The sequence below is a fragment of the Myxine glutinosa genome, chromosome 8 (assembly GCF_964187855.1).
Source record: "Myxine glutinosa chromosome 8, kmMyxGlut1.1, whole genome shotgun sequence".
In the NCBI taxonomy this organism is placed as follows: Eukaryota; Metazoa; Chordata; class Myxini; order Myxiniformes; family Myxinidae; genus Myxine; species Myxine glutinosa.
The window spans coordinates 51,788,781-51,800,300 of NC_136268.1; the positions used below are offsets into that span (position 1 = coordinate 51,788,781).

At 40.5% G+C, this 11,520-nt stretch overlaps 1 protein-coding gene across 2 annotated transcripts in view; it reads right to left on the minus strand.

The window, feature by feature from the left end:
* Window positions 1-4,036: 4,036 nt before the first annotated feature.
* FAM20B (FAM20B glycosaminoglycan xylosylkinase) overlaps window positions 4,037-11,520 on the minus strand; it is an 81,124-nt gene continuing 73,640 nt past the window's right edge. For both annotated transcript variants that reach the window (XM_068124493.2, XM_068124494.2), the window contains exons 8-9: window positions 8,359-8,418; window positions 4,037-5,822 (exon numbers count right to left, since the gene is read on the minus strand). In XM_068124493.2, coding sequence (XP_067980594.2) covers window positions 5,594-5,822; window positions 8,359-8,418 — 289 coding nt within the window. In that variant the 3' untranslated portion in view covers window positions 4,037-5,593. The remainder of the gene's footprint in view (window positions 5,823-8,358; window positions 8,419-11,520) is intronic.

The window sequence follows — 11,520 nt, forward strand, 5'->3', positions numbered from 1 at the left end:
AGGGAGGGTGTGGGGTTAAAGTTTGACGTTTTTGGAAAGTTTAAGTTTCTAAAGTCATTAAAATTACATTTTCCCCACGTTGGGCACCATATTGAATACATTTGATCTAACACAGGTGTTCCCAGTCCTTACACAGCAATTTTGATGCACTTTCTGATGTGCAAGTGTGGAAATAAATAAATAAAAGCAATTGGAGGAGGCAAGATACGATTTCTGTGGCCATCCATTACATGTACGTTTTGAGCAAACAATAAAACATCTAAAATGTCAAACACTCTATGCTGTCAAACGTTTTCTATGCTGTTAGGCCTGCAAATGCGAGAAAAGAAAAAAAAAACTGAGACTTTTTGTATTTACAAAAAAAACAACTTCAAATGTTCCATCTATACATCTTAACATAATTATGAGGGCATTCCTCATGAAAACTACTCTTAAGTTTTTATTGCATGCAACAGTGTATGCAACATATACGGTCCAGTTATTTAGCACAAAGATAGCACCGTGACTTATGCAATGAATGACCGCCATGCTGAAACGCCTCTTGTTAAACCACCATGTACCGGGGTGATGATGATGCGGGGTAACTGCTTGACGTGATCAGCAATAAAAAATAAAGTTGTCAAAAGGGGGAAGCGATTAAAAGTCCTTGAATTAACAGCAGACTGGAAATACTGTTAATGATGATGACTGATCATGGAAAACTGTGTACCTCTGGGCCGTAGTGGGATTAGGGATTTATGGGAGTAGACAGGTGTCGAACTCGCAAGGTTTAAATAAATGTTTACGTAAAAAAATGGAGTTGGGTACATTTCAAGCAACTGATTAAGCATACTCAGTCTCCGGAAATGCAAACAAGCATCTGTGATCCGCTTTACCAGAATATATGACAATATAATTGTGTAAATTAAAACCTTTTCTTGACCTGTTTAAAATTCCATGTTGCTTCGATATGCAATGGAACTAACAGAGCTTCGTTCCTGGCCACAGGCCCATTTGTCAGCATTCACTCGGTCTACATCTCGTATTCTTTGTTACCAAATATAAAGCACTTTTGACAATGTGAACTTTAATTTTCAGTTTTTTTTAAATTGATCTTTTTAAACTCGAAAATATAATTTGACACGAATGTGCATCTGCCCAAATTATATGTCAACCCATTGTTACGTTTGATCTCTATTAAAAGTCACACGACAATTAAAGGACCTTTGAGAGAGAAAACAGGTAAATAGAAGAGACAAAACATCAGAGGCTTCTAAATATCGAGAAAGATGAATTTCAAAGGGCACATGACCTTTGACCTGTTGAACCCAAAATTGAATCAGTTCATCATTGCATCATAGTACACACTTGTGCCAAGTTTGGTCAAAATTCTTTCAGCATCTCAAGTTATTGCGATGGCGAAAATTTGCTACATGCACACACACGAATGGACGGACAACCCAAAAAACATAACGCCTCTGGTGTCTTTGGCTGCAGAGGCATAAAAAAACCGTCTCTCCAACAATGCTATGCCACGGCACTAAAAAGTTTACATAATGCTGTGATTATGCCACAAGGTCTCATTACCGTCACATTTTTATGGATAGGTAACGTAGTGAGGATTCTCACCTGCTTACAATATGTTGAGTACAGTTAGGCCTGAAAATGCAAGTACAATTCCTTCCGTGCTGCTCACTCATATCTACTACAAACGGTGCACTCTGCAGGGAAGCGGTTAAAATCAGCTCACAGCAGTGTGGATAACAACAAATATGGACACACATTTCTGGTCAGTTATGTGCCATGTGCATTCACTGGTATTTCACTAATGTTCCATATGATGTGTTCTGCTATAGGGTCATCAAACATGCCAAAAAACAACTTCATTACCTCCTTTACCTTGTGAGAATTGTTTTTGCATTTAAACCCCGATCTTGAGTAAGTTGCACGTGAGTTGCTCATTGAGTAAGTTGCTCATTGAGCTCATTGAATATAGCACAAGGGGAATTGATAAAGTTTGAGACGGGGAGAAAGTTAATCGCAACTGCCATTAAAAACGTATGATCATGCCAGATTTGACTTGGAGAATGCAATATTGTAGAGGTCTACAAAGCAGGTTTCCTGAAGTTGTGTTTTTAGATATTTATTGTGCATTACCTGTCCAACACGATTTGAGAGTGTGGGGGTTACCCCATTGAGGCATAATCCACAGGCACGGGACCAGTGGGTCTATTGATGGTATGGGCGTGGCGTGCGCTCGGTTGTTGGAGCCACGCCCCCTTAAGGGGCTGGGGCGGAAGTGATTTGAGTTATAAAAGATGCATGTGTTCCGGTCGGGTTTTAGTTCTGTTGAAATAAAGGAGCCTTGAACAAGCCAAGAAGTGTTTCACGCTCTCGTTGTCCGCAACTCCTACAAGAGTAACATTACGAAGTAAATACAAGGATGTTTGTTCAAGGGCTGGTAGAGTAAGGACGACATACATGCTTCCCTCGAGTTTTTTTTGTTTTTTTTGTATACAAGATCGAGGCTCGTGAAAGAGCTAACATTAATCACACAAAAAGACAAACCGACACACAAAACACAAAAAACAAGGGAAGCGGCAGACAAGATGGGGAGAGAGGGGGAAGGACACAAACACAACATTTGAGAGCAGGGACATCGGGAGGACTTGGGGGGAGGTGGGAGAGGAATAAAACATATGAACACTGCAAGGACTCTGGGGTGAATTACCGGGGGTAGAAAAGATCAAGGTTTTGGATGGGGGAAGATAAGAGATGGTGGTGAACAGCTGTTTTAAAGACATGGAGGGAGGAGTGGGATTGAAGGGAGTGGGGGAGTTTGTTCCAGAGGCGGGAGAAAAGGGGACTGAAAGAGTGAAGGTGAGCAGAGAGCCTAGACTTTGGCAGTTTAACCATAAGAGGGTTGCAGGCAGATCTTGTGCGACCTGAAGGAATTTTGGGGGGACAGAGCACAGAGAGAGCTGGGGGAGCAAGGCCAGAGAGGAGTCGGTAGAAGACAGAAAGACCACCAACCTGCCTGCGGTGAGTGAGTGAAAGGCCCTCGGAGTTGACTACATCGCAGGAGATTCCAGAGTTGAGCCAAACTGAGGTTTTGTAATGCTCAAAATACTTGCCACATACTAATAACTCATCCACTATGTTAAATGTCCACAGTCCCTACCCATCCATTTTAGCTCAACTGGACTTTAGTCCAGTGAGCTTATGCGATCGAGTCGTGTCCGTGGGTCGATCAGTCAATAAACACTTCAGTCATTTTAGTTTGAACAAAACACACAATTTTGATGAAACTTGGCCACAAGCTTCATATCTGATACCTAACGAAGGTGTATTGACCGCATAAAAATCTGCGCTGATTAAAGAGGTCTATGGTGGGAGAGGAGTGTTTGCCCCCCCTCCCAGACCCCCCAAGAAAAAAAGTTATTTTGTTTCTTCTCTGAAACTACACACATGATTTTGATGAAACTTGGCCACAAGCTTCATATGTGATGCATAACGAGGGTGTATTGACTGCATCAAAATCTGCACTGATTAAGGGGTTCTACAGTGGGGGGGAGGGTTGCCCCCCCCCCCAAATAAGTATTTGCTCTCTTCTCTGAAACTACACACACGATTTTGATGAAGCTTGGCCACAACTTTTATATCTGATGCATAACGAGGGTGTATTGACCACATCAAAATTTGCGCTTATTGTGGGGATTTATGGGGGGAATGGGGTTTGTGGGTCTGAGGGGGTTTGTGGGGGTTTTGAGTGACTTGCTCCTGATCCAGCTGAGATTCAGGACCCGCGGTCCTATTTTTAGCCGCGTCGCAAGACGCTGGTCATAGAGTGCCCTCTGCTGTTGTTCTTGTTCTTCTTCTTGTTCTTGTTGTTCTTGCAGAGAAGACAAAACCTCAAAGCTCCACCCATTCTGGGAACCATAGCTCCACCCATTCTGGGAACCATAGCTCCACCCATTGTGGGAGAGGCTTCATATAAACAAATATCCACCATTTTATTAACTCGCATAGCTTTGAGGCCTGTTTTGTAGGCCCGTGGTGTCTTCCTCTCTCACACAGTTTTATTTCAAATCAAATTCGATATATCATTTCATTTTTCACAGTCGCTAACATAGTTTTAGACTCGGTTGAAAAAAAACGGGAAGAAACTCCGATGAAAGTTGCCCTTTACAGAACGAAATGAATTCTCAAAGGCCTGTAACTTCAAGTCCATTGAGATATATATTTTTTAAATCGCGGCATGGTCAGTCATACACCGCCCGAAATAACAGACGGGAAAATGCCGAGATATATATATTTTGTTTAAATCGCGGCATGGTCAGTCATACACCGCCCGAAATAAGAGACGGGAAAATGCCGAGATATATTAAAAATTCGTCCATTTGATGACAATCGTCACGATGAAATATTTAATTTATACGTCGTCACAATAATGTGGAGAGAGGAGCATAGCTTCGTTCACGTGTCGCCACATACGGGAAATTGCCGAGATTTTTTTTTTTAAATCGCGGCATGGTCAGTCATACACCGCCTGAAATAACAGATGGGAAAATGCCGAGATATATAAAAAATTCGTCCATTTGATGACAATCGTCACGATGAAATATTTAATTTATACGTCGTCACAATAATGTGGAGAGAGGAGCATAACTTCGTTCACGTGTCGCCACACACGGGAAATTGCCGAGATATATATTTTTTAAATCGCGGCATGGTCAGTCATACACCGCCTGAAATAACAGACGGGAAAATGCCGAGATATATTAAAAATTCGTCGCCACACACGGGAAATTGCCGAGATATATTTTCACTTTGCACAAAAATAACATCAAGTAATCGAATCAATAGGAATGTCCTGTGCCTATAACATCGACGTTATAGGCACAGCTGCATCTAGGCATTGTGTAACATCGACGCGGCTTTTGTTTTAATTAAAACTTTTTGTACTTGTTTTATTTTTAAAGTGATTCTTCACAATTGAGAGATGGGGCCAAAACAATATATAACATGATATTTCAAAAAGTTACATATCAGAATCCAAATGATCTGAAGAGAAGAAACAAAACAAAGACATTAAGTGAACCCTTTCTCACATAATAATCAGCAAAGATAAAGCATTACATTTTTAAAGTTTTGAAAATTTTGAAAATTTTTAACATGGGATCCCAGCAGCAAGAGCTGTGTTCAAAGGGAAAGGCAGACAAGCAAAACCCAATAAATAAAAATAACCAAAACGAAAGTGTAATGCAAAGAGATTCAAAATAAAAATGCCTCGATAACAATGTAAAGTGCAGTAACTCGAGGAACATGACTCGATTGATCCCTACACCGCAAGTTCTGCATTAAACCACCCCCCACCTCATGCAGCTCCTTCACCTCATCAAACTCCATTCAAACATTCATACAATGATCAACATTTCACGTATTTTAAATACCAAATTTCACAATTTTTACTTTCATAAACTGCTGTATAATTAAGGTTGTATCTCATTTTGTACTCAGGATCATCTCATTAATGCTGGACACAGCTCAGCAGTTAAGGAAAAAAAAAAAAAAACCTTTAAATTAAACAGCAGCATTGCTGTGTCAGATTCTGCTAATGATCTAATACCATGCGGTCCTCCACCAAGACAGCTTCCGGACTGTGAGTGTCCAAGCACCGACGTACAGTGTCGACAACAGCCATCAGGCGTCGGTCCAGCGCATGCAGGTGACCCTTAGAAAGCACAGGGGCAATGGGGTCTGCCACCATGGCCTTGGTGAGCAGAGTGCTGAGGCCTGCCTCAGTCAAGAGATGCAGTCGGTTCCAAGTAGAGATCCTAACCCTGCAACAGTAAGAAGACACAGCAACAAATATGGGAAACTAAAAGAAGAAAATAAATATGCAAACACGTGCACTTGCAACATGCACACCTCAAAATGAACAAATGCCAACCTTTTTGCAGACTTTGTACAATTATTCACTACTTAATTAAGGAAAAACACACAAGTATTATGAGCAATCAAAGAGGGAACATTTAACACAACGATAATGACACTTGGAAGAGCACATACCTCCACCTGGCTGAACAGTTTACGTTTTATATCCTACTGATAGGTCACATCTGCATCTGGACCTTAACTAAAATCAAATCAGCTTGTTCTTGTCACCTAACCAACTCATCCACCAAGTTTTGCCATAACTCGTCCATAACTTTTTCAAATATTGTGCTATACATGGTTATGCAAAAAGTATGCGCTTTCAAACATTTATTTTACAAGTACTATTGAACATATGGTGAGGTGCTTTACATAGCATATGTTACATACCATATGTTACATACATACCATATGTTACATACAATACCATATGTTACACTGATGGGAGACATTTAAAAGTTATTTTAACACCTTACAAGCTCTTGGCATGACTCCTATGTGTGACACAGCACACGTCGAGTCAATAATTCAGTTCTTCCCACACTTAGAAATGGCGCAAAACACATTAACTTTAGGTGAAGCGCATTCATGTTCGATGACAACATGTGGATTTTGAGAGCCCCACACGGATATTGTGGCGGGTGACCTTCCCACTTAAGTGGAAAGTTGCTTCATCAGAGAAAATTAACCTTTATGTAAACCCTTCATCCTCCAGTCTCTCTTGCATTTCACAGCAGAAATTATAACGAAGGACTTTGTCACTAGCTTTCAGGGCTTGCTGTAACTCCAACTTGTAAGGTTTCATGATTAGGTGCTTCCTCAGTATATGCCAAACTGTCATCTGTGGAATCTGTAGCTCACGACTTGCTCTATTTGTTGACTTTTTTGGACTACATTAAAATGTTTCCCGAATTCGCTGCAGTCTCCTCTGAAGTCTGAGAGTGCCCGGTGCTCGTTCTCTTGCAGAGACATCCTGTGCCTTCGAACTGTTTGGACCAGTTGTCAATGGACCTCCTGGTTGGAGGGTTCGTTTAATAACTTGTCTGAAAATGTTGTTGCACACTTATCACTGAATTTTTCATTGGTATCACCCACGATGAAGCTGATCCTGAGGGCCTGGCCTTTCACTCGCTCACAGCAGGCAGGTTGGTGGTCTTTCTGTCTTCTACAGACTCCTCTATGGCCTAGCTACCCCAGCTCTGTCTGTGCTCTGTCCCCCAAAATATTCCTTCAGGATGCACAAGATCTGCCAGCAACCCTTTTCTGGTGAAACTGTCAAAATCAAGACTCTCTGCTCACCTTCACTCTTTCATTCCTCTTTTCTCCCGCGTTTGGAACAAACTCCCACACTCTCTTCAACCCCACTCCTCCCTCCAGGTCTTCAAAACAGCTGTTCACCACCATCTCTTATCTTCCCCCATCCAAAACCTTGATCTTTTCTACCCCCATTAATACATCCCAAACCCACCTATTTCAATCTCTGACTTCATTCCTGAAATTCCTAGTAGTGTCCACTTTTTTTATACCATGTACATCCAACCCCCCCCTCTTCATGCCCCCAGCCCTCTCCCTTCCACAGATCTCCCGATGTCCCTATTCTCTACTGTTATTGTGTTTGTGTGCTTCCCTCTCTCCCCATCTTGTCTCCCGCTCCCTTTATTATATGTTTTATGTGTCCGTTTATGTTTTTTGTCATTAATGTGTTAGCTCTTACGTGAGCCTCGACTTTGAATACAAAAAAAAATTGTCTTGGTGAATTCCAGGATGCAGAAAGCTTTATCCTATTTGCTTGCCCTAATTTTGAACAAAATCCCTGGAGAAAAAACCTCAAATATGAGTATTAAAAGAAAAAACAAAGATTACAAGGAAAAAACAAAAGATTAAAACAAAAAAGAGATTAAAACAAAACTTTAAGAGATTTCCTTTCCATCCATACATGAAACATAGATTTAACAACAGTGGTTTTTGTAAAAGATTTTTTTGAAAAATGTATACTTCTTTTTGAATAACCCTGCATATATTTTTTGGCCCCATCTCTCAATGGTGAATAGTCACTAAATACATGTATTTTTAAACTCTCATATCCAGATGCAAATCTTCACCTGAATCAAAACGATTGATCATTGTCACACACCGTTTCGTATATCGTTTTAGCCATCTCATAATGGTGAAGAATCACTTAAGAAATTCTAGTATCCAGATCTGGATCTCGATCTTCACCAAAATCGAATAAATTTGTCCTTGTCACACATCCAACATGTCCAACAAGTTTCGTCCAAATCCGTCCATAACTTTTTGAGATATCATGCTCACAGACAAACAAACAGCTGTGAAAACATAACCTCTGTCCACCTTCAGTGGTGGAAGTAATAATAATTGTACATATTCAGGAAGACATGTCATGTAAATAAAAATAAATAAAGATGTGTGAATCATACTTACATGCAGCATTGATACAAGGGAGCAAGAATACTCCTCTCATCAGCATTTGGGTTTCCAAAGCTGAGGAAAACATCATTATTGTAAAATTTGGGTTTCACAATGGGAGGAAAACATCATTATTCATACATCTCGGTTTCTTAAGGTGAGAAATACACAATTATTCATACATTTGGGTCCTTCTGGTGTCTTTCAGAAGAATATTGTTGTTGTTGTTATTGTTCTGTGGCCCACCCATCTTAAGGGACAATTTTGAGTCACTTACAATATAAAGAAAAACAAAATGACATCATCAAAAAGGAAAAGTAGATAGTCAAATTAAGCCTCCAGATAGGATTGAGAATCTCCAAGAACTGGGTAAAAGTTCAGTATTGGTCAGTAATTACCGACCAACACCGACTAATATTTATCCTGTTTCAATGCATGCCCCTCAAAAACATTTTTGCAAAAAAAAATGAAGAATGATCTTGTACTGACATTTCTATTTGACAAAAACGATTGCGTCAAATGAAAAGAAGAAGAAAATGTGGATGAAGACGCCTCAACTAATTATTGACCGATGAAGGTATTGTCAAACTACCAGATTTGTTTTTTTTCAATAATGCCAATTTACTGCAGTATAAATCATACAATAAATAAATCATTTTAAAATAGTTTAACTCGATTAATTTAGCTGAGATTAAATACTCGGTGGAGGGAAATATTTTATGCCCATTTCCTGACCCTGGGTACCACCAGTGTGTATGCAAAATTGTCTGTGGATCGGCCAAGCCATTTTCGATTCTATAATGTTCAGCCATACATAACCCACATACAGGGAATTACCCAATTTTAGTATGATCGTTTAGTAATCATAACCATAATATCAGTGAATGTTTTAGGCTTGGATTGTGCCAGTTGAGCAAATAAACGATAATTTCCTCCTGTTGACAAAGTGTCCTGCATAGAATCAAACATTTTGTTCTCATAAAATGCAACAACAGACAAGAGACTATTCTGTACACCTGTCTGTGATTAGTCCACTGGAAATGTTCAGTCATTTCCAATCTGTGTGAGAGTTTTCCTGGAACGGATTAGTCAACATGGATGGGTATTATGTCCTAGCATGGCTGCATGGCTGTCATCACGTCTCAGCGAAGATGGTTGTACGTATTCAAGCACAGAATGATCACTCAGTCATTCCCATATGCTCCTTCATACTTACTAGAATACAATACCGATCTTTTAGATAGAGAGAGATTTACGTATGCACGTGAGAAGAATTTTTTAGATTAAGTGCGTCCTCCCTTCCGTGAAGCACCATGTTGCATCGTTCCGCCAACCCTCATGTATGGAGAACACAGTGCAGAGGGAAAGAGGGGGATTCTGCCATTTTTGCTTACGTAATAAATAAATGATAGTGTTTTGACGAACTTCAGACGGTTTTCAGAGAAAATAAATAAAAACGAACTTTAACCCATTAAAAATCGTGCGAATAAATTTTTGAAATATCAGCTGCTTTTTTGTTCGTATCCTCTTCTCACCTGTTTTGCAAGTAGAGCGACCTGTTTTGTGATGCTTTGAAAGGTGGTGTATTAATCAGCAATGCTGTTTGATAGGGCAATATATTACTGTTATATGAATAAAATGGGATGGTTGAAAGAAAAAGCATTGAATATAGCAAACGTTTTCTAAATCTAATCGATATGAGAAACGGGATTGAATGCAACTCACCATTATTACAAGTGAAGAAGATGGAGGAAAAGTTTTCGTTTTAATGTAAATTGAAACCAGCCCATCTATCATCATCTTACTCAACTATATCATACTGTTTGCAGATTGCCTAGCATCTGAATGACAAAAAGATGGCGATCAGGATTGATGGCGAGCATACATACGGCATATAATTTCCCCATAGGACAATTGTTGATGGACTGACGCACGCATGCCAACACTGGGCTCCGTTTACATTATATGAATGAATGAATATGAATGATCGTTTTAAGGCCATTTTCCCCGCTAGAGCGGGATACCCATCTTTACATTATATAGATGGGTATATTCTCTCAGTGAGAAGTGAGTGAGCATCCAGCACATCAGTACTAATATATTTTGTGCAAGTCCTTTGACACCTCCGTCACTTTTAGTATCTTGTATTTCTGTAGACTGTCGTATCACTCCACACAGCATTGAAGTGCACTGGGTTCATTAGAACTACAAACTGCTTAGAATTCTAAAAAAGTACAAATCTACTCAAAAAACATAAATATACAAAGATATATATACGAGGGACAGTCAATAAGTAACCTTAAAATATTTTAACATTTTGTTTATTGCATGTACGTGTGTAACAACTGTGTTATTTTTCAACATAATCTCCATTGCGTTCAATGGATTTTTTCCAGCGCTTTACTAAGGCTTGGATTCCTCGAGAAAAAAATATTTTGGCTGCTTGTGTAGCCATTCGTGCACACCTCTTGGACCACTTCGTCAGATCGGAAAGTGGTTCCACCCAGCGTCTCTTTAAGTGGCCCAAAGATGTCGTAATCCGAAGGGGAGAGGTCTGGCGAGTAGGGTGGATGAGGAAGACACTCAAAATGCAGGACCTCGATTGTTGCAGCTGTTGCGTGGGCAGTATGGGGCCGGGCATTGTCATGCTGCAGCAAAACACCGGTAGTGAGTAGTCCACGACGTTTTGATCTGATTGCTGGTTTCAGATGATTTTTAAGGAGGTCGCAGTATGATGCACTGGTTACTGTGGTCCCTCTGGGTATGCAATGCTCTACAAGTGGGCCACGGCTATCCCAGAAGAGCATCAGCATCACTTATCCAGCGGACGGCTGTGTACGGAATTTTTTGGGCTTGGGTGAAGTTAAATGGCGCCAGTCTTTGCTTGCCCTCTTCGTTTCTGCCTGGAAGTAGTTTCATCCCCAGTCACTACGCACTGTAAGAAAGTGTCGCCTTTTGTTTCCCAACGTTGCAGAAGTTATTCACATGCGTCCTCTCGCCGTTCTTTCAGTTAGGTTTTCCCTTTGCATGCGCTCAACTCCTGCAACCATTTCTGGTGTCGACTGTGTGAGGCCGGCCCGAGCGAGCAGCGTCTGCCACACTGGACACTCCACTTTCAAACTTCCTGTCCCAGTCGTACACCTGCTGCAGCGATAAACATGCGTCACCATATTGCAT